Here is a 27,217-nt window from a genome sequence, read left to right as displayed (position 1 = left end):
CTAAAAATAATCTCAATATATCTATTTTTGTTTCATCTTTTGTTATATTAAAGCGCTCACATTCTTTTTCGAAATTCTCTATCCATTGCATTGCATTAGGATTCTTGCTTGTGAATTTTTCAATAATAAATTTCTCTGAAATATGTTTCAGATTATGTTGATTTTCTTTCTTCGTTGTAGTTTCTATTAATTTTTCCAAGATATGTTGCAAACTGTCATCTTTGTCTCTTGGTTGTTTTGTGTGCATTTCTTCCAAATACTGATCTAAAAACTGCATGTTACCTTCCTCATCTATATATGTTTTCTTTAGATCTTCATCCAGTTTTATCCATATTTTTCTGCTTTGGTGCCTTTTCTTTATGCTATTTTTTATTTTTGAGAAAGTGTTCATTTTAACAATATATGTATGATGAATCACCGGCTTCAGCTCGTCAGGTAAAATATAAGATTTTCCTTCTTCTGTAGATATTGAGGTTATGGCTAGTACATTGGATTTGCCATCATGCGAGGCTATCATCGTAAATTCAAATTGCAGCCGATCCATCTTCTTTTAGTTAACGAAAATGTCGTTTTATAAGATATATTATTGAGGATTTTCGAAAATTAAACCAAATTGTTTCTCTGAAAATATAAAGTTGAGGTTTTATTTAACACGTCTTTACAATATTACAAAATTTTTAACAAACATACTTTACGCTTACCTGAAAATATAAAGAAACGACATTTAAAGTTTACATTTATCGCTTCCTCACTTATATCCCTTCATTATTTATCTCTCCATAAGTTTTTATAATAATAAAACACACAAAATAATCAGCACAACATCCGCCATTGAATCACGCGTCACTCCGATGCGCCCTCTACATTTCCATGGACAATTTTATAAACGCGCGAAGCGCGGCAAATTCAAATGAATGAAATGCCATTTCATTACATATATATATATATATATATATATATATATATATATATATATATATATATATATATATATATATAGATAGAGTTTTTTTTGTTACAATGTGTTGAAATTTTTTTAAATTACTCATTAAGAATAATGAAAATTGTTTTCAATTATTTATTAAAAATAAATATGTCTTATGAAATATTCAATTACTTATTACTCAAATTAGTAATTATCTCATTAACTTATTAAAAAAAATACTTACATAAAATCAACTTCAAATACTGAAAACTTTCAAAAGTTTTACGCAATTAAAAAAAATTAACCTCAAATTTTTAAAACACTTAAAGTTTTAACAAATTTTTTATCATTGATACGTTTTTTCACCATATTTTAGAAAACATTTATAGATAATATATTTATATTTATATGAATAATTCACAATTTATAATTAATGTATATGAAATGTTTTTCGTACATTGGCTTTTCTATCGATTCCAAATATAACCACATGTTTTGTTGGATACCTTGCGATTATTCTGTATACGAGTCAACCTAATAGTCAGTAAAATAAATACCCTGACGGTTTTAAATCAGCCTGGAAACACCCTGGGAGTGGAAACACGGTGGAATCACGGTGGATCCAGGGTGGTTACAGGATGGGTTTGTGCCATTTTATCACCGTGTATACATGGTGGTTACATGGTGTTTCCACGATGGTAACACGGTGTACCCACCCTGATTCCACGATGTATTCACCGAGATTCCACAGTGTATCCAAGGTGATTACGCGGTGTACGTGGAATCACGGTGGGTACACCGTGTTACCATCGTGGAATCACGGTGATAAAATGACAAAAAACCCACCGTGTAACCGCCGTGGATCCACCGTGATTTCATCGTGTTTCCGGGGTGTTTCCAGGGTGAATCAAAACCGCGAGGGTATACACTTTTAATTATATTTGGTGGTCAACTTCATCATGTCGTTTTTGCGGTACGCTTGCGCGTGCAGCTCTCAATTTTACTCTCTACTAAACGCGTAAAAAGAAGTCAACTTCAAAAAATTATTTTTTTTTTTGGCCAACCCTTATATATGCATCACTAAATTGTAACTATATAGAATTATTTAATTATTAATAGTTTATACTTAATCGTTTTATAATTTTAAATTATAATTTAAAATTATAACCAGTTAAAAAATAAAAAAATCCTAATAATTTTGATATTGAATGGAAAGAAATCAAATTATTGGAAAAATATTTAAAGACATTTTTATTTATTTTAATGAAAATTGTTGGATATAAATATAAATAAGCTGTTCATTTAACTGTTATAGGTAAGCTCTCATAAGCGTTTTTTTTTTAATTATTCAATTAGATAATATTGATAAGAGTTTCCCAGTTAAGTAGATGCCACACAATTGATTTATATAAATTAATTTCTCGTAGATAGAATGCTGTTACTGTTAGATTATCGAGTTTTTATCGTAAATTCTCGATGTTATTACTGTGTAACTATTACATAATCACCGCGAAATTACCGTGGATTCTTCGTTTAGTCATTGAGAAAACTAATTGCATACCGATCGTAAATACATCGTGTTTTCACTGTGGATCAATGACATAAGCACAATAAAACCATTTTGGATTAACTATGGGTTCAAAGTGTAACGAACGTGGATTCAGCGTGAAATCACGGTGATTATTCATTGTATTTTTACCGTAGATTTGGTGTGGAAACACCGTGGACCCAGTGAAAAACTACCGTGGAAATATCGTGGAAAAATGGAACAAATCAACCGTGGAAACTGCATAGGGTGCACGGTGTTTCCACAAACACAATGTTTCCACGGTATTTCTACGGTGAGCTCAAGGTTACGAGGGATATAAACACCGCAAATATAACAAAATAAATCACTAGAATATTTACACTTTCTTAGTGACGAACTCATATTTTAGAAGACAAGACAAATATATTAGAATGGACATTCAGTAATTGAAACAAAATATTAATCCATGACAACTTATCCAGATTCACGTGTAAGTACTTCAATATTGTCAAATAACTGAGATCTCAGCTGTTCTGTGGAGCAAGGGGTCTGAGAGTGGAGATCAGGTGATGTTTGTATGCGCAAAAAAGTTGCGCAAGAGCCTAATCATGACTGGAAAATTAAATTTTATTTTTAACAAGCCGATAATTGTTCAAAATATAAGATATGTAAAAATTATGGAAATACGAGCACATTGAGAACTTTCATGAATATATTCGTAATCTGGGCACTTAAAAACGTAGAAATTCGCGATGATATCCAAGGTAACAAAAAAAAGTTTTTTTTTGTAGAGCTGTGTAATTAGGGTTTTAGGCAGAACGGTAAAGGAGCTTAGCTTCTCTCGGGTGTCTTATGATACACACGTCTTTTTTATTTTAAAATCAATTTAAAAAGAAAAAATAATGTACATGTATAAAATTTTAAAAAACTATCGGAGCAACATTTTAAAATACTTTTTTTTAATAATTTATTGTTTTTAAAAAAGTTAAAAAATTATTAAACATTCGCTAACTTCTGCGTCATTCAAATTAATATTGCTTATATATTAATATACCGGTCTATCTATACATTAATAATGTATAGATTAACCAGCAATAATAATTTAACGACGCATATAAGTGTACAGAAATAGGTCGTATAGAATACGGGATAAGCGTGTGGCACGATAACGGTAGGCTATTCCGAACACAGGTTTTTTTTCTGTATCTTTAGACACTAAGATAATTTAAACCCATTTTGAAAAACTATCCCTAAAAAGAAAGAAACAAATTTGAATTACCCGCATTTATCCCATAAAAATTGTTATGGTAAATATACAGTAAAATAACAGCCATAGACGAATAGTAAGAGAATGGAAGGAAAACTCAATAAAAATATTATAAGAATGGCTGCAGTATTTGTTTGCTTACATGTGAAAATACCGGTTTTAACAGAAACTTTTTATTTAAAAAATAAAAAAACGAGAAGAACTACACTAGTAATTATCGAAAAGAACCTTCTTTGCATTCTAAAGATCGTGGAAAAAAATTTGAATCATTTTGTCAAATCGTTTTCGAGATACCCATGCCCAGGCTTTTTTAAATCACAGAAGAACTTACTATTACGATCAATTTTTTTTTATTTGACTTTTTTTATTATAACACGTATCGGGCAACTTAATGAAAATATCAGGCTTATTCATTAGCGTTTCCTTTTTATGTCAATGTGTTTTTCAAAATGTTTGAATGTGATATAAAAATAAATATACAGTTTAATGTGAGCAAATTGCGTGGCCTTGAGAAGCCCGTTGTAAAGCTTCGCGTTCGAGGAGTGCAATTTAAAAATATAATTCGTTAAGTCTAAAAAATTTTTAACTTTTTCATGTTATGTGTAATGTATTGTTTGTGTGTAGCGTAGCGCAATAGCAAGTATGCAACATCAGCTATATCTCCAGTGGCCAGGTTCGCTTTTTGTTAGATTTCAGTTTCCCGTTCCAAGTCATCTTTCTGCTATTTCAAAATGTTAATAATATAATGATAAATAGAATTGTTAAGAAGTCAACTCTTGAAAGTTATCTTAAAGTTACAAAAAAAATGTTAACAGAACGTAATATAGAAAATGTACCTCTACCCTACATATAATCAACGTTGCTATGCTAGCGAGCCAGGGAAATCTCGTAGCTAATCCAAGCGCACGTTAGCTCGAGCAGGACATGAAAGCCGCTGTTTCCGGAGTGAAATACGGCTAGGAAGACCGTATTTGCGGTTGTAGGAATAAAGAAAATATATCTTTACAATTGTGGCTCATAAAGAGGGAGCATATCCAGTAGTTCATTTTAGTCATTTGAAAATTATCAGGTTTACAATGATTGTAATGATTACCCGGAAATTAGAATATTAATATTGATTTCTTATGAAAAAGACCAAGATTTTATAAACTAAATAATTCGATTCAACTTTTCTATACATCCTGAACATAACTTACCATAAAACCAGCACATTTTTTCCCCAAATCGAGGTCTAAGGAATGGATTGTTAGATTGAGATGGTAAATGATCGAATAGAGCAGCGAGTCCAGCAACAAGAAGTGGTCCACCCCAAGCATAACAGGCATACACTTTTAAACGTAACGTCTCTTGGCCTTTCTCCAAACTTGCAGGTCTCAAATCTCTGTCAATAAAAAATGCATAAATTGTAATTAGCTGCTGTCAGAATTAATAATGTTAAAGAAAAATGAGTTATAAAGATCAATTTGAAAGTCGAATTTAGTGTTAAAGATAAAGAAAATATTTTAATCAATGAAATAATTAAAAATTTAAAAAAGTTTGAAAAATTGGAAAATTCTGAGAATAAGAATACCATCATGTAAATTGTTTAGCCCAATAGAGAGTATCACAGCTCGAAATTCGAGTAGGTCTGGGTTTGAGCCCGGCGACTGCCGCCAAACTTTTTATTATTGTTTACGCATTCCCAGGAAAAAATATTTTTATAAAATTTTATGCAATTCTATAAAATTTAATAAGATTGTATAGCAAAATTTTATAGAATTTCCCATAGTTTCATAGAATTTTATAAAATTACCTGAAATTTTACGAAATTATAAAAAGTTTTATACGATTTCATAAAATTTTATGTCATTACCGCGTCTAGTGTGAGGTAACATTTTATAAAATTGTATACAATTTTATAATATTGTTACTTTTCGTACTGGATTAAAATTTTTTTAATTTTATAAAATTTAATGAAATTTCATAAAATTTTGTAATGTTCTAAAAATTGTCAGACGGTTTTATCTAATTTTGCTATAAAATTTAATAGAGTATTATAACAACATTTTCCCCGGGGTCTTATAAAATTTTACAAAATGTTTTGATCTGATCAGACATGACTGATATAAACTCATATATAGTTATTTATAAATCTATATGTGGTGGTTCGGCTCCACTCCACGAGATGGCATTGTACAACTTGAGCCTTTCGCAGTAAGTCGACCCTATGCCTGTTTTAATATTTAACAATTTCAACATGTGCCTTCCAACACGGCATCTTAGGTGGGGGATACGATGGATACACCTTACTGAGGAGTCTCAGCTAGAGGTAGCTAACCCAGGTTCGACCACTCTTACAGTATGCCACCCTTGGGTCGAGACTGGTTAACCCAAGTTCGGTCATACCTACGGTTACCTGTCCTTGGGCCAGAACTGGCTAACCCAGGTTTTTTATTAATTATTAAAATAACTTATGATTATAGTTTTTTAAAATGAATAACTATTTATTTTTGAAATAAAATAAGTTTATGTAACTCATGCCGAAGAATACGCCGCTAATTGACTAAAGTCAGTCTCATAAAATTTTTTATTAAAATACAATCCTTTCTGATTGGTCAAACGAGTGGTTTAATATATATCGAAACACTCATTTTATATTAAACCACTCTGAATTTGACTGAAATGGGCGGAGTATATCAGTACTCAATAATTCAAGCCAATAACTAATCTATCACCTTTCTCTCTTCAGTCTCTTATGACGGCACTTTGAATTTAGCTGCCTTATTAAAATAACCAAAATCTCTAGACTATACACGCGCATTTAATTGTTTATCACACACATGTGTACATTAAGGCAACGTCAGCTGAATTTTATAACCTCACATAAGTCTATTAATAGATACGACGCTACACAAAAGATGGCTTTTTAACTTCCCCTTGAGAAAATTGCAAATTTTCAAACATTCGGGAATATATTGGTTTTGGTTCAATTTTCGAAAATCGAATTTCTAAGAGATCTTGACGTTTTGAGGTTCTAGGAAGCTATTCTGACAAATTTCAAGATGATGTCCGAGTGTATGTACGTATGTACGTACATGCGTACATATGCAAATATCTATAACTTTTGAACGGATGAACCGATTTTAATCGCCAAGGTGTCATTTGATGCGGCTTGTCGATATCTGAAAGGCGTGAAAAATTGAGCTTGATCAGTCAAGTGCATTCAAAGATATTCCAAAAATAAACTTTTTTCAAAAATGTTTTTTATTGATAACTTGTAATGTGCTCGATGGATTGATTCCAAAATCAACTGGGCTCTGGAACTTCATAAGCTGCGTCAAATGCTACCTCAACCATCAAAATCGGTTCATTCTTTCAAGAGAAACCGTTGTCAAAAGGATTAAAAACAAATTTTTTTTTTAGTATTTTCGAAATTTCTCAAAAACGACTAAATAAATCAATTTCAAAAGCTGATCAGCTGTATAACTCAATAAAACGCGTCGATTGCCACCTTAACCGTCTCAATCGGTTTATTCGTTTGAGAGATATCGTTTGAGAAAAAATGGTGAAAAACGGTTTTTTTCGAAAACAAAATTATCTAAAAGTTTTTTCGAGCTCGAAGAGAGAATTCAGGCCGGAACTTATTACATTGGCCGAATTAACTATTAGTTAACTAATTTACTCGATTCCGTCCGTAAATTCTAGTCGTAAAATGAATTATATAATAATTTTAAATTAGTTACTAATTAATTAATAAATGAAAATCAAGTGAGTTAACTTCCCGGGAAAAAATGATCAGATTTGATCACATATGAACAGGCATGTTCAGGTCTGATCAGGTATGTTCATGTCTGTTCATGCCCATCGTGGTAAAAAAATTATAGACAAAAAATGACCCTATATAATTATATACAATTATGTATAACTATATACAATTATATATATTTATTTCTACAAAAAAAAAAAAAAAAAAAAAAACAAAAACGGACGTGTGCAGGAATTGAACCGTGGATCTCGCGCTCGAAAGTTTAACCTGCTACCCATTGACCTAAGAGATTGACTTGGAAAGTAAGTTTCGTATGAGCTTCAAGTAATGAAAATCTTATACGTGATAGATTTTTGGTCAACAAAATTTTATATCTTATACACGATAGATTTTTAGTCAACAAAATTTTATATCTAATTTATTAATCATTGATTTACAGTTATATGAAATTATATATAAGTTATATATAATTATAACAACGTTAGCTATATATAATTATAATTAAGTTATTTATATTTTATTATAAGTAAGATTTTAAATTTAATCCCATATATGAGGCTGGATCAGACGTGAACAGACATGGGCAGGTATGATCAGGCCTGAGCGTATTTAACGCTTCAGATATGAACAGGCGTGGACAGACATGAACAGGTATAGTCAGGTCTGAGCATATTTAACTCTTCAAACATAAACAGGCATGGACAAGTATGATCAGGCCTGATCATGTATGAACAGGCATAGTCAGGTCTGATCATTTTTTCCCGGGTTGTCACAATATTTGGATATCGCGACAGTCTCGCATCAGGTCAGTGAGAGGGCAGCACACGCTGCTCACACGTCTCATCCGATATATTGTTATTATTATTATTTTGTTGACATGTAAGATTTTGTTTTAATTACTGCATTAATATTATATAATATTTTTCTTAAGTATAAATTGTGTTTGAATTAGGAAATTTCACTGATCAATTTAAGTATATAATTGGATTTTTGTAGTGCTGGGAAAAATAGTTGCGCATTTGACTTATATGCTCATGATTATTTGGCTGGTTGACGCATGCGCGTCAACGCAACAGTTGGCAGTTATAAATTTATTTATTATAAATAAATTTATATGTTTATGAACAAACCACCGGGTGATTTAGTATTAAATCGTGGTAATGATTAATTATGAAAGAGACAATTGGTCATTTAGCGTCGGAAACAGGTTAAATTACACAGCTCAAGTCAGGTATTATATTGGTGATTCTGTTAAAAATAACATGCGACAGATATATATCTCCACTGGTTGAAGTGAGATACATTACAAAATGGCGCCGGCCAAGGTGTCGGTATGAGATTCACGTGCTGGCATGGTCAGATGTGGGATAGTCTCTGAAAGAGTAGCGTGTGTGCTCTTGTTGATAAGAAATGTTATAAATTTGACGCCATTTGGTATTTTGAGTAAATAATATAAAACCATTGACATTATTTGAGTATTTTTGGTGAAGTAGTAAAGGAAATACTTTTAACGTATTAGATTTTTAACCAAGCGAGTTTATTAATTACGTAAACTATAAGTACCTTTGAGCTAATACATTGGCGTGTAATTTGTTCCCGCTTTGGTGGCCATTTGTCCGTCTCATAAGTGTGAGAGAGACAGCGAAATTTAACTATTAATATTTTTCATAAGCATGTGATGAAATGCATAATTATTGATCCCAGTGGATAGTGAATCAATAAGGGAAATTATTTAGTATTATTTTATTACCCAGTATTGATTATGATAAATATTTGTTTATGTTTGATTATTATTTTGATGCATTAATTGTTATCACATTATTACACCGAGGTATATGCGACAACTAGTTGACTGGGTTTCCATAATTACTTATGATTTTCATGTATTATTTCTTAGTATTGATTATGATATGCGTTACATATTTAATTGATTATTATTAATTCTTGATTATCATTTGTTATGATTTACAAGTTATTATTCTCATTAACGCGTTAGAAATGTTACGCATATAAATTATTTATGATTAATAATTACTATTTGCGCTTATTATTCATTTACAAGTAGTATTTATAAAGAATTTTATTTTACGATTTATTTGTATTATTTACAATTTGTTATTGTTTTCTTGCGAGCGTGCGGCATTATGCGCACAAGTATTTATAAACAATTATTATTATTATTATTTGCGTTTATGGTGTTGTTAATTACGCTTATTTGTGAGTTCATAATATTATAAAAAACTGACAAATATTGTTTTGTGCAAGTATAAAATAATCAATTTATATAACTTTTAATTTTATGATTTAAATACAATTAAGAGATAAATGGTCATAAACCCAGTAGTGATTTAGCTTTTATTTATTTAATTAATTGCTGTCTTTTTCTTGCTATCCTTTTCCTACCCTGAAACTGCTCCTTGATAAGTCTTGCGCCAAGCCTCAGCCAAGCTTGGGCCTATTGTTTCTTCCAATAAGGGGTCCATCTTCCAGTGGCGCCGTTATATTCGACCATAATATTAAGGTGCGACCAGACTTGACAAGGATAAGCCCTCTATTATTTTGCTGAGATATAAATTATTGAAGCATGAAAAACGAAAAAACGCGTCATTTTGTCCGCGCGCGGATAAAAAAAAGGCTGTAACTCGGCAGCAAATCGATGTTTTTACAAATGTTTTTTTTTTTTCATTCTCTAAGTTAATTATATATATTTACCATAAAAAAAATTGGCAACTTCCAAAAAAATTTTTTCGAATTTGAAATTAAAAAAAGGAAAAATCTTTTTTGTTAAATAAAAAGTAGAAAAATGGGAAATAAAGAAAAATATTTTTTTTGTGATAGATACTTGAAATCTACGACATTTAGCGCCTATAGCCGGCAGCTAAAAATATCAGATAAGATACAGCTGGTAAAAAAGATACCTAATCGTTCTAAAAGTGACGTCATCGTTGGATCAAAAAATATTTTTTGGTTACATGTGCGATAGCAAACGACCAAAAAATATCGAAGTAACTTAACGAGCTATCTTGTGACAAAATTTATCATCATTTTAATTCGTCTACTTACCGACTTCTCTCTAATTTTCAACTAATACTCAAAACAATCTTACCAAATAAATAAACTCGGATTTATGACCTGCCTTCGGCTCGGGCACCAATCTTCACAGTCGCGTCTTAAACACGATCGCACTCGATAGATAAACTACTATTTTGATGCAACAGAAATTCATCTTGTAAAATTCTAAATCGGATGGTGTTTACGAAGTTTGGTCGATTTTTTGAAGTTTTTCCTCTATAAATTTTCAGTATGAGGACTTATAATGACGTAAACTTTTTTAAAAAAGTCCTCTACACGATAAGTTATTTTTTCAATTTATAAAAATTTGTTGCTGTGGGACTTAGAAAAAATTGGACTTCAGAAATCTTCGGGAATCGCTAGAGAGAGAAAGTGAACCTAACACGTTGTGTCTTCCTCTAACAAATGACGCCTGCGCATATCCCCACGGACGAAGTAAATAAAGAATGAAAATAAGTTTTGAAGATTATGATCGTTATCTTCTTTTTTTGTCTGCAAAGACTGAAATGCTCTTTTTCAACATTTCTTATTTTGTTATAAATATTATCATGAAAAATTCAAAGTAAACGTTCCTACAATATAGGTATCAAAAGTGAAGAACTTTTTTAGAAGGTTTATCCTAGCGGACCTCACTTACCGCAAATTTACCGTATTTGACCGCAAATTTGCCGTATTTCACGGTAAATCTACTGCAAAAATTCTGCTGAAATCACCGTAATTTACCGTAATTTAGCCACAAGTATCTGCAGCAAGACACATCTGTAGAAAATGACACTAACGTCCATCGAACTTGAGACCAGGCTTGCTCAAGCCTTGAACAAGATTTTTATGTGGTAAATAGGTGAAAAATGTTATTATGCTATATTTTTTAAGAACTATCCGTTTGAAATATGAGTGCTGAATCAGTGATAGGCAAAAAAAAATTCCTATTTCCATTTTCTAATTTAAAAAAAAATTAAGAATTGATAAATAAATATTAATAATTTTCTTCAAAAATTAGTAATTAGTCAGAAAATATTAATAATTTTCCATAAAATTAAATAAGTAGCAGAAAAAAAATACTAATTTTCCATTAAAGTAAAACATTAACAAAAGAAAAATTACTAATTTCTTCAGAAATTAATAATTAGCAAAAAAATATTACTTTTTTCTTCCTAAAATTAGTAATTAGCCAGTAATTATTACTAATTTTCTAAAAAATTAAAAAATTAGTAGAAAAAAATAACTAATTCGTTCGAAAATAAATAATTAGCAAAAAAATATGACTAATTTTTTTCGGAAATTAATAATTAAAAAAAAAAACATATCATTAACCTTGTCAGTCTTTTTTTTATCAAACAATTAACAATATTTATTTAACTCATGCGCGCTATTCACGTTTTATCATGCCTAAAATCCGAACCCTAAATGGCCGTTTACCGACTGGTGAAAAATTATTTGTCAAAACGCAATAAAGATGTCTACTATCCCGGCCATCATGAAAATAAACGTAACTACGTATGTTTCGGGCTCTAACTGAATATTGGGTAATTACAAATCTCTGTTATTACCCATCGAGTAGCTAAGATCGTGATGCTGAATGTTTTTAACGTGGAGTTAAAACTATGATATTGAATTTGAATTTCCGTTAAATTAAATCAGCATCCCAATAATTTTGTCATATTCTTAATATTATAAGTTTTTTTTTTCACCATGTCACTAAACAACTATTTAGACTTCGCATTCTAGGCAATTAACAAAACGTAAAAAGCGCACATGAGTTGAATAAAATTATGGGCGCAACATGTAGGTTAAATCATAATCCGTCATCCGCGATGTCTTAACCACATCGCGCTGACACATTATGAATAACTTACCCTACTAGTTACGCCAATAACTATAATGAAACGTTTGATATGTAATCACGTCTTAAACACTATAATCTACTAATTAAACAAACAGAATAAGAAATTTAATTAAATAATCTGATCTGATTTCGAACTTAAGAAATGTAATTTCAACAAAACTGCTCACTTTATTACTTAAGGCTGGGCCGTACTAACCGGGTTTTCGAATTTTACTTTTCTAATTACATTTTTAATAAATACGTCATTCGAATGATGAAAATTTTCCGAAAAAGTTTGTCTTATACATTTCTTCGGAAGCTATAAAAATTTCTGTAATAATAATTAATTTATTAATTAAAAGAAAAGTAAAATTCAAAAATTCGTTTAGTACACCCCAGCCTTAAAATTACTATACAAAATCGAAGCTTTACTCAGTCATTCTTGTTTAATGTTATTTTTGCTCGTGTTTTGAAATAGGAACGTTGCATCTCATGAAACAGGAAAAAAAAAGCTAAAATATTTGTATTTTCTAATTCCGTCAGTTAATTTTTTTAATTAAATTAGATAAAATATAATAAAAGAATATAAAATTTAGAAAAAAAAATTACTGATGTACTTTTATTTTAAATAATCTCAATCGTTAGAAAAAAATAATGTAAGTAGAGAAAATGGAGTTTTGGGATACGAAATAACTAAAAGTTTTTATTTTCCGATTCCGTCAGTTAATTTTTTTAATTAATTCAGATAGAATATAATTAAAGAATATAAAATTTAGAATCAAAAAATTACTGATGTACTTTTAATCTAAAAACTCTCAATCATTGGAAAAATAATAATTTAAGTAGAGAAAATGGTAAATTCATGAAAATAAAAAATTGAATTATTTCTCCCAATTTATTCAATAAATTTTTTCAATTACGTTAAGTAAAGAATAATTATAGCATTCAAAATTTTTGTTAATTTTCAGTAATAATTACATATCTTCTTATTTAACTAATAAATGAAAAATACGGAGTCCATTTTTTACACTCATTCTCAACATAAATTATCGATATGTTATTCCTATAATTTTTAATCATATTTTATAATTATTACTAATATTTTCAGAAACAGCAATATTTTTCAACTTATTACTAATTTTTATGAAATAATTAGTCATATTTTTTTCGTTAATCATCAATTTTTCGAAAAATTAATTATATTTTTTACAAATTATTGATTCGCCAAAATATTTTGTAATATTTTCTAGCTAATTACTCATTTAAAATAAAAATTAGTAATATTTTCAGTCTAAATATGAATTATTAAGCAAAATTAGTAACATTCCCAGTTTAATTATCAATTAATGAAAAAAAATCAGTTATATTTTTTTGCTAATTTTTTAATTTTATGAAAAATTATTAATCATTTCTGGCTAATTACTAATTTTTTTGAAAAATTAGCAATATTTTTTTACTAATTACTTATTTTCGATAAAAATTAGTAGTTTTTTTTGAAAATTTTTTAATTTTGTGGAAAATTAGTAAGATTTTCTAGCTAATTACTAATTTTTGAAAAAAATTAGCAATATTTTTTTCGCTAATTACTTATTTTCAAAGAAAGTAGCAATATATTTTTGCTAATTTTTTAATTTTATAGAAAATTAGTAATACTTTCTGGCTCATTACTAATTGTTGACAAAAATTAGTAATAATTTTTTGCTAATTCCTAATTTTTCGAAAAAATTAGTAATATTATCGATATCGTTAACCAAAATATCGATACTGCCGATCACCGGTGCTGATATGCGAGCTGACCATGTTTCTACACTCTAGTATAGAAACATGGTCAGCTTGCACCGCTCACGTACATGTACACATCCACACATTTGTCTTTGAACATGTACTTGGCTTGAGACACGGTGACACGCGTTGATATCTCCTGTTACGGCTGCTACATTCAAAAATTTTATTTTTTCTTCCCAAATAAGTACACATTAAGACCTTTTATACGTTGACCTTTTTACATATTACGCCGACTTATTGACGCCAGCAGTCGTACTGGGCAAACATACCTAGCTGAGCGTTGTCAACGCTTTACAATTAAGTCGAATTGTACTAATGGACCACGCCCGGGAAAAAAAATTTAGATCTGTTCTGATCAAATTAGATCAGCTCAGATCAAATTTGATTATAATTTATATTGAACCCAGATTAGAGTAGATCTGATTTGATCTGTTCACTTCAAGCTAGATCTGATCAGATATGACATTTTTCTTTTGGAAAAAATACTCCAGATCTACCCTGATCAAATCCAATCAAGTCAGATCAACCTAGATCAAGTTAGATCAACCTAGATCTAGTCAGATCAAAACAGATCAACATTGATTAAACGATCAATTTATAAAGTAAATATAAATAGATCTAATTAGACCTGTACGGATCAAACCAGATCTGAGCTAATATAACTTTTTCTCGGTAAAAAAAGTTCAGATCTGCTCTGATCAGATTAGATCTGTACAGATTATAAAGAAATATTTCTTCACATTATATTATAATTATGGTAGAGCACTCGGCGCGATACCGACATGGTTTGGGTTCGATTCCCAGTTCGGGCTATCTGTATTTTTCTCAATTTATCTATAAATTGTCTTATTGAGAAGGTTTGCATGTTTTAAGTTTCCACTATATTAAATTAGTTCCGTGGATAAAAGGTTCAGTGGTTAAAGTGGATAAAAAAAAACATAAACAGTATGTTAATTTGTATTGTTTGGAGAAGAGTGATCTTGATTATGAATCTTTATCATAAGTTAAATTTCAATTGTACCATTTAAAGGAGAAGATAAAGCTGATCTCATATGGAATATAAAACGTTTACTTTTAATTTTAATGGCTTCGATCCTATATATTTTAAATTATTGTGATGTATTAAAAATATTTTTAATCAGACATATCAATTTTTATTAGGATAGAGATAAAAAAAACAGATCTATTTAGATCTAGCGAATTAAATCAAATTTGATCTGAGCAGATCTAAGAGTGTTTTTTATTTACCTTGATCTGTCCAGATATACGCAGATCTATTTTGATCAGAGTAGATCTAGTTTGATCTAAACAGATCTGGCCAAAATGCAGATCTGTTCATATCTAAAACTTCAGATCTAATTTGATCTGAATAGATCTAAATTTTTTTCCCGGGCGTGTATTATAGATTTCTCTTTTCTTGAAATTTCATCATTTTTACTTAACGTATTTTTAAAATTGATGTATCCGTTTCCATTTAAGAATCTAAGCATAAGCGCTGTAATCTTTTCTTTGATTTTTCATTTTAAAGATATAGACCACCCAGCTCATGTGTACCTGCATGTGATTCTTGGAAATTAGAGAAAGCTAATGGCCACATCCAAATTTATGGTGCCCTGCATGAGCGTTGCTCGGTGGTAGAATGACGCCAGAGTCAGCGGCCTACTTCATAGTCAAATTCATGTCTCCGGGATCACACGTGTGCATGGGCCTAGAACTTTCGGGCGTCCGAGTCTTTTCGTATGGGATACAAGTTACCACCACTTTTTATATGTGAAGACCATATAAAAAGACCATGGACTTTAGTTCATCAGTTCTTTTGGGAATCAAACTCTGAACCTTACTGAACTCCGAACACTTGACGGTGTTCGTGGCTAGAGGATTGATATCTCGATTGAGCATTCGGTTAACGGTAGCTGGGCGTACGAACCAGACCTTGATCGTCGTAAGTCGTGAATTAATATCAATCAGAAGCACCGGTAGCGTTGATTATCTTCATCTTATTTTAATCCATTTAATTTAATTTTTTTATTTTTATATTGAATTATACCACGAGAAACGTGAAGAGTCAAAGAATATTTTACTGCGATAAATGCGAAGATTTTGAGTAATATTTTACTGCGAAAAGCGAAGAATTAGAATATTTTGAAACTATTTTACCGGGAAAATACGCGAAGATTTTATAAACAAATTTATATTTTATTTTACCGCAAAGACGCGAAGAATTTGAATACATTGGAATTATTTTACCGCGAGAAGCGCGAAGGCTTTATTTTATTTTAATCTACGAACATTTAGAAACGAATAGATATTTAAATTGATGCAACAAAGCATACTAAATAAATAAATGAATCGATAAATTAGAATCATATTAATTAACCGCGAGAACACGTTGTGAATTAAGTGTCCTGTGTTACTGCACTGAGAGAAAAAATCGGTTTTCTGAACTAAGAAATCGTAGTTCACAGACGACTCAGCTAAACTAAATCAGTTTCAGTAACTAATCCACCATAGTAAAGTGCTCTACGACTACATAGTCATTCTTACTATTTTTAGTCACACATACTAAGATAAAGTTAACATAACTATAATTTATATTGTAGTAAATAATTTATTCTTAGTCTAATGAGCATTAAGATTATTGTGATGTTAATAATGTACACTTAGTTCTTCAGATCATTTATAATTGTAGGAATAAGTATCTGGGTCTCGATGTACACACTAGAAAATCAAACTTTCTGAGAATGTACTAATTTGTTTTATTGTAACTAAACATTCATAGTTACTATTTCCATGATTTAGTATTGCAAGATACAAAATTATTTAGCGATCTGTACTGCAGATTGTGGTTTATTGTTACTGAATTATTTTTTCTTTACTAACCAACATTTGTGTGATAATTTCAAAAATTTTTTTTTCTATTACATTAAATGTACTTGATGTTTTTTTATTATAACAAAAATTATTTTAGGAAACATTAATGTTTAACATTAATGTCTTAATGTATTTTAGTACATACTATATTACAATCAAAAATGATACTTGTCGAATAACAGAGAAGTACTCATACCAGAATCGTTCTCAAGCTTGGAATAAAATACTTCTGAAATACGTTTCTTATCAGAGACACTATACAAAAGGTGAGCGCGATCTAGTGGCGAGCACCAAACTACTCTCGCTGCTGTTGCCTTGTTCTGGTGACTATTATCTCTTAGTTTAAGCAACTTTTTTGTTTTGGTTGGAGCATAAAAAATTCTTGCGTTAAATAATAGTATTCATTCCGAGAAATTTTATATTCTTCAAACAAAAAATTGCAGACTGCTACAAAAACTCATACATCTTGCTTCAAAAAAATATCTAATATTAAGAAATAAAAACTTTTGTAACAAGTCAAAATTCTTCGCTTTAAGCATAAGGATATGTTAACTTGAGAAAAAATAATTTGAATTAAAAATAAAAATTTCGAGATAATTATTTATTTAGGGCAAGAAAATTTTGATTTCCCGAATCAATTAAAAAAAATTTCTTGATTTAAATTATCCGTTTTTTCTGCGTATTTATAATTCTCAAAAACAGCTGATAATTTAAAAATATAAGTAGGATTAATATTAATAGCTCGAATTATTTTATAATATGAAAATCGTAAAACTGCTTCGATTCAAACATCTTGTCTGATTATTTTGCTAAAAAGGGTTTCTCTTCAACTCATAAGGTTATTTATTTGTACGTTGTAAAAACTTATAAACACGGCTTTCAAATTTGAGATTCTCTACACAGGAAAAACAGTTGACTTAAGTCAAAAAAAAATATTCTTGATTTTAGATCATTTTTTTGATCAATGCGGAAAATCAAAATTTTCTTGCACTTATTTTTTTGCAGTAAAAAATTATCTTGAATTTATTGTCTTGAATGAAAATATTTTTTTTCAAGTCAACATATTCTTACGCTTAAATAGAAAAATTTTTACTTGTTTAAAAAGTTTTAGTTTGTTAATATAGGAGACATTTTTTGTAGCAAGATGTTAGTTTTTAGTAACAATAGCATTTTTTAGTTTGAAGAAAACAAATTTTCTTGAAATAACTACTATTTTTTTAACGTGAGAATTTTCTTTAACCAAAAAAAAAAAAAAAAAAAAAAAAAAGTTGTTTAAGCTAAAGAAAAATTCATTGGCCCTGATTTAACGAAACGATTTGTGACGATTAAAACTGTTTTAATCGTTTTAAATCGTCATAAATCGTCAATTGATGATTAAAAGCGATTAAATTTTTCGAATGAAGATCAAAGACGATTCATGACGATTTGAAATTTTAATCGTTTTTAATCGTAAAATAATAAATCGTCTTTTGATGATTTGGGACGATTAAATCTGAAAATTCATGACGATTATGACGTTTACCGACGATTAATGATGATTTAATTTTTAATCGTTTTTAATCGTCACAAATCGTTTTGTTTAATCAGGGGGGAGGAAAGATATATATTATCTTGATTGATTTTCAGTTTAATAAATAATCCCGAATTGATTGGCAACGAAAAATTTTTACACGCCCTTTTGGTATAAATTTTTTTTTTTTTTTCACTTTTTTAATCGATCTTCACATTTTTAATGATTCGAAATTGATAAGCAAAAAAAGAAAAAGATTTGGTACGCTTCTTTGGCTCAGCAGAACCAATAACGCGTATATTTTGCAATACGCACTTTTGGCATTAGGAACGCAATTTATAGCGAGGGAAACTAAATGTTAACGGTATTTATAACTATATTTATAACTATATTCTCTTTTGAATTTTTTTTTTCACATTTGATAATTAGTCAAAAGAAATATTCTATAATTATTTAATTAACTAAAAATCGATTGTTCAGAGAACTAATATGAAATAGTACGGTTGATACTTTTGTCAGTAGTAAAAGGAACTAAATAAATGATATTATATGAGACGACAACTAAACTCTTAGTCGAGTTAACTATTGAGATTATTTCTACCAACTATCACACAGTCACTAAGTTAACATAGTTACTGTAACTAGTTCATGTTAATCGAGTTAATGATAAAGGTTATATTGTGTTCACTACTAAGCCTTGTTTTAAAAAATTGCAGTTTTGTAGTGAACATAATAAGGCAAAAATGGTTTCTTAAGTTTAATCAATGGAACTATTTTTTCGTGCTGATTCATACTAGTACATAGTTTCAGTAACAATAAAAATTGGTTAAGGAGACTATATTTTTATATCTGACGCTGCATAGTTCAGGTTACTAAGCACTTTTCTCTCAGTGTACCGTGTCTCCAAATACGATAAATTTAGCCTGTGCTACGGTAAAGCTATTGTAACATCTAGCTCTTTTATTTCACATAAGATTTTTCGTTTATGAAAAAAAACGTTAAAACCATCGTGAAATATAGTAAATTCAACGTAAACAACCATAGTCACGAAAAAATGGGACATTCACCATGAAACAGTTGGGAAATCCAGTGTGAAATATTAAAAAGGCTGTTCGGCAGCCGAAATGGAAGTAGATTTCTAATTATTCGACTATTTTCATCTTTCAAATAAAAGTTAATTACGAAATAAACATTTTTTGACATTCTTAAAAATTTTCAAGATAATAAAACAAAAAAAAAATCGTAAAAATTTTAAGTGTAATACCAAAAATTAAAGCGAAATGAATGAGCTTCAGAAAAATTTTTAATGGTAATGCACTATAGATTTTGATTTGAAGTTATTCAAAGATACCTATGCATATATTTGAACTTTTGGAACAGTGTTATTTCCGATCCTATTCAAAGTATAATAGATTATGGTTTTATTTCTTCAAAATTCTACCATAAGGACAAATGCAATCGATTGCTTTCGATGAAATCAAAGTGTTGTACTTGAAATTAGTACTAATATTTGAAATAAAATGCCTAATACAGTAGGACCTCGTTATAAGACTATTAGTTTCTCTCTCAAACTATCGTGATATCTGGTTTATAAAAAAGACAAAACGATACTTTTATAATGAGGTCCGACTGTAGAATATTAACTATCCAGTAGATGAAGATAATATATCATCATGACTAAGATTAATCTTGTTATTGATAAATCATATTATTTATACACTGTCAATAAAACAAAAATAGATATACCTACTTGAATTGAGGTGTTTGGATTTTATAAGTGTCCCACTGCAATAATATGAATCCAAATAGCTCCATATATTCAATGAAAAGTAGGAGAACTAATGCAATAGCAAAATTTCACTTAATGAATGGTAAGAAAGTTGGAAAATCCAAACGTGCACAACTCATTTGCTCACTCAATAATAAAAAACATTTTCCTAAACAAAAATGACTCAAAAATAAAAATCTGGAAAACTTTTGATACTGCAGGCCAGCCCCAAAACTTCTCGCTTTTTTCGCTTTTTTTGAGCTCGAAAATGTTACTGTGAATACACTTTTGAGCTCTTTGAGTTCAAAAATATTTATTACTGCATCGGGTTTTTCTAGCTCGAAGAGTCCGAAAAAAAGAAGCCTTGTTTTACACTACAAAAATTCGAATAATCAAAAATAACTCAGAAAAAGTATTAATTCTTAAATTTTTTTTTTACGATTATTGTTTATGAAACGCAAGTTTCATCAGGAATAAATGTAAGTAATTGAAAAGAAGTTTTAAGTTGGATCAAAATGAAACAGAAAACGATTTTTAAAATTATGTTTAATTTTATTGGATTTTCGTAACCCAATCTATTACTTAACTTTTTTTAACTCAAACAGTTTGAAAATACTAGTGTGAAAAAGTATTATTGAGCTCTAAGCGCTCAAAAACAGCGGGATGTTTTGGAAGTGACGCACAGGATCAACCTGATTTCAAATTTTTTAATTTGTTAATTATAAAAAATGATTTCGGATTGATAAATCATTAAAAAATTGATCCAATACTAAATGATTGCAATATTTATTAGTGATGGAGGTTCCGTTTACGGTGTTGCTTCTACCATCTTTAAACGAAGTTTATACATTATTATTACGATTAAAAAGTAAACCGATTCTTGTTTCAATTATACGTATAACTTCACATGAATCACCATCAAAGAAAGGTGAGCTCAATATTCTGTGAGCTGCTAAGAAATTATAATAATAATAAATTAGTATTTATATACTTTTATTTGAAGTTAGTGCCACGGTAGTTATGAACGCAGCCAATAAATTTCAAAAATCAATTGTTTAAAAAAATTTGTCGGGGAATTTTAATAAAATTTATTAATTTTACATTGAAAATCAATACGCTGATTATTAAAAAAATTAAAGCATAATCTTCAATGAAAATCCAATATGACTACCCTAATAGCACAGTTTGCTATAGCAAAAGTTTACTTTATAAAAATTTTAGACAATTTTATGCATAAGTTTGTTTACCTTCTGTAATGGTAAAAATGAACATTACCGGTTTTTTTTTCTAGTAAAGATTTACTTCTACATTGAGGAAAAATTAACCGCTAACTTTTCTTTTCAACTTTTGCTGTCAAATTGTCCGCAAATTCGGGCAGCGAATTTCAGGTTATTTCAACATCAAATTACAATCAATGTCAAGCTAAAGTGGCTATTAGGGAAGTTTAGGACAGACTGTATAGATTTAATAATAATAATAATAAAATAATAATAATAAATAAAATATAAAGCAAAAAAATAGTTGTGAAAAAAAAAAAGGCAGCAAAATTTTTTATGAATTATTAGCTTCCAGCTCGTACTTTTCTTTAGTAATTACAATTAAAAAAAAAAAAAGAAAGCTTTTTTGACTTTTAATTGCAAATGAAAAAAAATTTTTTTTAGTATCGATTAAAAAAAAAAACATTAAATTAAAAAAAAAAAAAATAATAATAATAATAATTCTTCTAATAAAAATAAAATCAAATATATTAATAAAAGATAGAAAAAAAAATAATAATAATAAAACAAACAGTTTCACTCTCACCGTTACACGTTGAAAAATAATTTGAAATTGGAGTATAAAAAAAATTTAAAAAGGCGGTCGATAAATGACGCTCCAATATGCTAGATAATAATAATGATAATAAAAAACAAATATGGCCGCTATATTTTTTCGTGAATTGTTAGTTTTTGATTTATATTAATTTTAATGAAACCAAAAAGTTTTGAATAGTGATTTTCATAAGGGTTATTCTGTTTAAGAATTAAAGTGTAATAAAAAAAAAAACTATCAATCGGTTGTGTATTTTATTAGTTAATGTGTTTACCAACATCCGTACATACTGACGGACATCATAGAATTTGTTTATATTTTTTTTTTTTTTTCAATCATTATTTTTAAAAAAAGAAACTTGAAATTGTATTTGTTCTATTCGTTAATAAATTATCTTTCAAATGGTATGAATTTAAATCTTGTTGAGTATATTTGAACGAGTGTAAAATGTTTTCTACGTGAGTGAATCAGCTCGGATCGAAAAAGCGTTAGTAGAACACGTCTCATTGCTTCGCAAATAAGTTGTGCAATAAGTAATTTAATTTAATTTCATTGGTCTAGGCATATATATAGGCATGAAAATTAAATCTTATTTAAAGAGCTTTTAGATGGATTTTGTAGAAAGTCGATAAGTTATCATATTAAAAAAATATTGAAGATAGAATAAGTAGAAATATGAATTTTGCACATTTTGAAAATTTTGAACTGCTATAACTTCCTAAATTAGGTATAACTACTGAATTTACTATAACTTCTAAACTAATCGACTGATTGAGCTCATTTTCAAACTCTATCACGATAATTGCCCACAAAATACGTATACGAAGTTTCAAGGTGATCGTTTTGAAATTGTAACCACATTCAAAGTGACAACCTGCATAAAATTAGTTTTTACAATATTTATGAATTGTTCAAACCATTTATCTATTAAAAAAAATTGTCAAATCAATGAGCTGTACAGTGAAAATTAAAGGCAATCGAACGAGCTTTCAGATAGAATGAACGAAAATGAGCCATTTCTTCCCGTTTAGAAGTTATATCCAGTTAAATCAGCAAATAAATTTTTTTTTTGAAAATTTTACAAAATTTCAATTAACCATAACTTCTAAACTTATTGGCCGAATTGGCCCATTTTCGAACACATCCAAGGTAATCGTCAATAGAATAAGTATACTAAGTTCAATTAAAATCGTCGTAGAATTCTGGACGCTATCGTTGGAGAACGGCGCGTTATATCGTATATCGACGTTCTAATTAGCCAATTGTCTAACTGATTATTTTTCGTAGGTTATTCTGTGCAATTTTCAGATACAAATAGCTAGAGAAAATATCATTTGAGTAACATTGACAAAAATACTATATATGTACTAGCGATAGCATTGATTTTTAGATAAAAAAAAAATTTGTATGAATGAAAATATATATATATATATTTTGTAAAAAAAAAAAATAGTTGATTTTTTTGACCCACCCGAATATATATATATATAAGAACCATTCAAATCGGTTCATTAGTTAAAAAGTTATAGACCGGACACACATATACATACACACGAAAAACTCACACATGCACGCACGCACACACGCACATACATACACTCGGGCATTATTCTGAAAATAGTCAGAATCGATTCCTAAGACCTCAAAACGTCAAAATCTGATGAGAACTCGATTTTCGAAAATCGGGGTGAAAATAATAACTGTCCGGAATTTTTGAAAATCATCAATTTTCTCAGCGGAAAGTTAATAATTTAAAATACACCGTTTCATTTTTATCTCGGATATTTTATATTTCATTGTTTCTGACATAACTCAAAACTTATTAATATTTTGATTTTGATCCCTGATATTTATTTCTGCCTCAATACATTTATTTTATTGAACATAATTTTCTGATTTCTGATTTTTAAATTTTTAAATTTTAACATGAAACATAGCTTGTTAGAACTTAAAAAGCTCATAAAAAATAATTGCATGTAAAAGTATTTTCGAGCTTGATGAGCTTGAAAATGTAATCACACTAATGTTTTCGAGCTCCTTGAGCTCGAAAATTGCGGGAAGTTTTGGGGCTGGCCTTAGGCCAACCGTCGCCAAAATTTTGTTAATTGAATTTATTTGTTTCGTCGATGTATGGGCCAGGTCTGGCATCGAATTATAGGCCAGGTCTGGCAACCAGGCTTGGCCCGAAATAATCCTTCCAGACTTCTACCAAGGCTTGGTCAAGACTGGTTTACAAGCTTGGCTGAGGGTCCTCCAGAATTGGCCCAAGTCTAGGCCTGTCATACCTTCCTCTCTAGGTATAGTGTTGTAATAATAATTAAATAAATACATGCCAGGACTGGTTGATGGTTGGGATGTTGGAAAAACACGCATAATGAAAAATATAACAATATTTTTATTTGTCACAGCACATAATATCACTGGGTTACAAAATTAAATCGTTGATTCAATTTATTAATACTGTTAACTGTCTGAGCTCATGAATACATAATTAATTGAATGCAAATTATCAAAGTGAGTTCGAGTAGTTGATTTAAATAATTGAAGTAATTGATTTGAATTAAGTTGAACACTGATTTGATTGTAAAATTGTCATGATAAAAAGTAATATGAAATCAGAGGTTACCGAGCGAAGTTAATAATTAAACACTTATTTACTAATAGCACAAAATGCATAAATATTGGAGTTCAATGAGTTAGAATATTACTAATCACTTAATTTAATTGATTTGAATGAGTTTATAATAAATTGCACTGAATTGAATTTATTTTATGAACGCGTGATAGCATGATTGCAGAGGCTACCGAGCAAGAATTTACTTTTAGCTGAATTAAAATATTGAGCATAATGATAATTAATTAATCGTAATATTGAGTCTTTTATTTTAATTGAGCACTGGTGATAATTAATTATTTAATAAAAAGGCACCTGTGATGTCTCCCTTATGAATAACCTCTTGAGAAAACGTGGTCGTCGATCACTTGAATTGTTGAGTTTGTAAATAATTAATCACTGAGCTCTACGGCTAGCAATTATAAAAATAATTATATTTTTATAAAGCTTGATGATCACTGAAGATGTTTAATCAATTACTTTAAATTATTTATTTGAGATGAGTGCAAAAAAATTAGATGAAAATAAAACACGTGTTTTTACTTGAATGTATGTTTGCGCACGATAATAGCGGCCGTCTTCTCGACACGAGGCAGGAAAAAGTAGATGCACATGCGCCGCACTGCGCATGTCCAGGTTTAAATTTGTAGTCGAGGCCTCAGTAGGTGCTTGCCTCTACCTGCCGGAAGTGAAACTATATTTGAATTTAAATATAGTTTCAATTACGCTACATATAGATATATTTTGTTATGGATCTTTTACCGGTGCTGCACTTAGACGGCTTTTTTGCACATCTCTTTTTGAATTCCTTTCTATTTTTTCGACGTCAAATGTTGACATCAACAGTGGCATGATTTCTTTTTTAGGTTTACTCTATAATCCAGAAATACAATTTATTTTCCATTCAAAATTAAATGAGCGTTATGAGGCGTGAACTTTTCAATTTTCCAAATTTTTTTTGGAGTACTGTGGAGTGAAAACTTATCTGAAAATGAATTCGAATTCACTTCGACGATGTTCAAGAGATATGAAAAAATATTGAGCTTGAAGAGAGCAGGATACTTTTAGGCTGGCTTGCAAAATCAACCGTGTTCGAGAATTTTTAATGCTTTAATATGTAACTGGGCAGCAGCGTACGACATGAGAGTGTGGCTCTCTCGCCACTTTGTCACTTCTTGTGCTTTATCTCTCTAGTTCTCCCTACTCTGATATATCAAGTGCAGTCGAGTCTCTGCGTTAGAAGCTAGGGGTGATTTCGTGCAGCAGGTGGCCGCAAATCGGTCACTGCGCATAATTAGGTGGAGTCAACGAAGGTTGGTGGCCCAGAGAGCTGACCCGAGACCGACACTTGAGTTCAAGAATCGTACGCGCCTTGACGCACAAATTTTCACATCTACAAAAAATACTTTTAAAACTTTCTTTTGTTAATTGACAAAAATTTATGAACTATAATGTGTTATTCATTGTAATTCTATTTCTTAAATAAGAAGGGTTTGCGTTTTTTTATCTGGTTAAATAAAACTAATTGCGTGGAGTGAGTGCGGTGGTGTTTGCACAACCAACGATCCAGTGGCAATCCAAGGGACGTGGGATATTTACGAGAGGAAGATCCAGCATCGAGTCCAGAGAGCCGTAATGCATCGTCGACCGGTGCCACCAGCAATAGGGTGGGCCAAAAATCCGTTTTTTTTTAATTCAAATTATTCAAAGAGCTCGAAAACATTAATGTAGATATATTTTCTAGCTCTTCGAGCTCAAAAATGCTATCACATGCAATTGTTTTTTTAAGATCTTTTCAAGCTCTAACAAGTTACCTGTTATGCTGAAGTTTGAAAATTTAAGAATCGAAAATCATCAATGAAGCGGTTTTTAAAATTTAGTTCCTGATTATGTTCAGTAAAATAAGTGTATTGAGGCAGAAATCAATGTCGGGGATCAAAATCAAAATTTAAGTAAGTTTTGACTCATGTAAGAAACAATAAAATATGAAATATCCGATAAAAATATTAAAAACTACGTTTTCTTTATTTTTTTGTTGATAATATGATTTAAACTAAAAACCAAGTTCGATGACATTATATAATCAAAAAAAACCATAAAAAAGATGAATTGGTATGATATCAGGCACATTTTGGTACGTTATATTATGATTTATCCGGAAAAAATAACATAAAATGTTATTTTTTCAACTTTTCAACGCCGATATCTTTTGAACTTATCAATCGATTTTGATAGTTGACAGGGCAATCGGCGCGTTTTATTAAATTCTAGAGCTGATTCAAATTTGAAATCAATCGCGTCAGTCGTTTCGAAAATATTTAGAAAAAACCGTTTTTCACCATTTCTTTCTCCCACAATAACTCTCGAACAAATTATCCGATTTTGATGTTTGATGTGGCAATCGACGCGTTTTATTGAGTACTAGAGCTGATTAGATTTTGAAGTCGATCGTATAAGTCGTTTTTGAGAAATCAATAAAGAACTAAAAAAAATTT

At 29.7% G+C, this 27,217-nt stretch overlaps 1 protein-coding gene across 1 annotated transcript in view; it reads right to left on the bottom strand.

Moving 5' to 3' along the window:
* LOC103579059 (probable G-protein coupled receptor Mth-like 1) overlaps positions 1-27,217 on the bottom strand; it is a 214,261-nt gene that overhangs the window by 72,841 nt on the left and 114,203 nt on the right. Inside the window, exon 5 of the mRNA XM_014445134.2 lies at positions 4,917-5,101. Coding sequence (XP_014300620.1) covers positions 4,917-5,101 — 185 coding nt within the window. The remainder of the gene's footprint in view (positions 1-4,916; positions 5,102-27,217) is intronic.

This window comes from Microplitis demolitor, chromosome 5 (genome assembly GCF_026212275.2).
Source record: "Microplitis demolitor isolate Queensland-Clemson2020A chromosome 5, iyMicDemo2.1a, whole genome shotgun sequence".
In the NCBI taxonomy this organism is placed as follows: Eukaryota; Metazoa; Arthropoda; class Insecta; order Hymenoptera; family Braconidae; genus Microplitis; species Microplitis demolitor.
The sequence above is the reverse complement of the archived record's forward strand: the minus strand, read 5'-3'. Positions and strand labels throughout refer to the sequence as shown.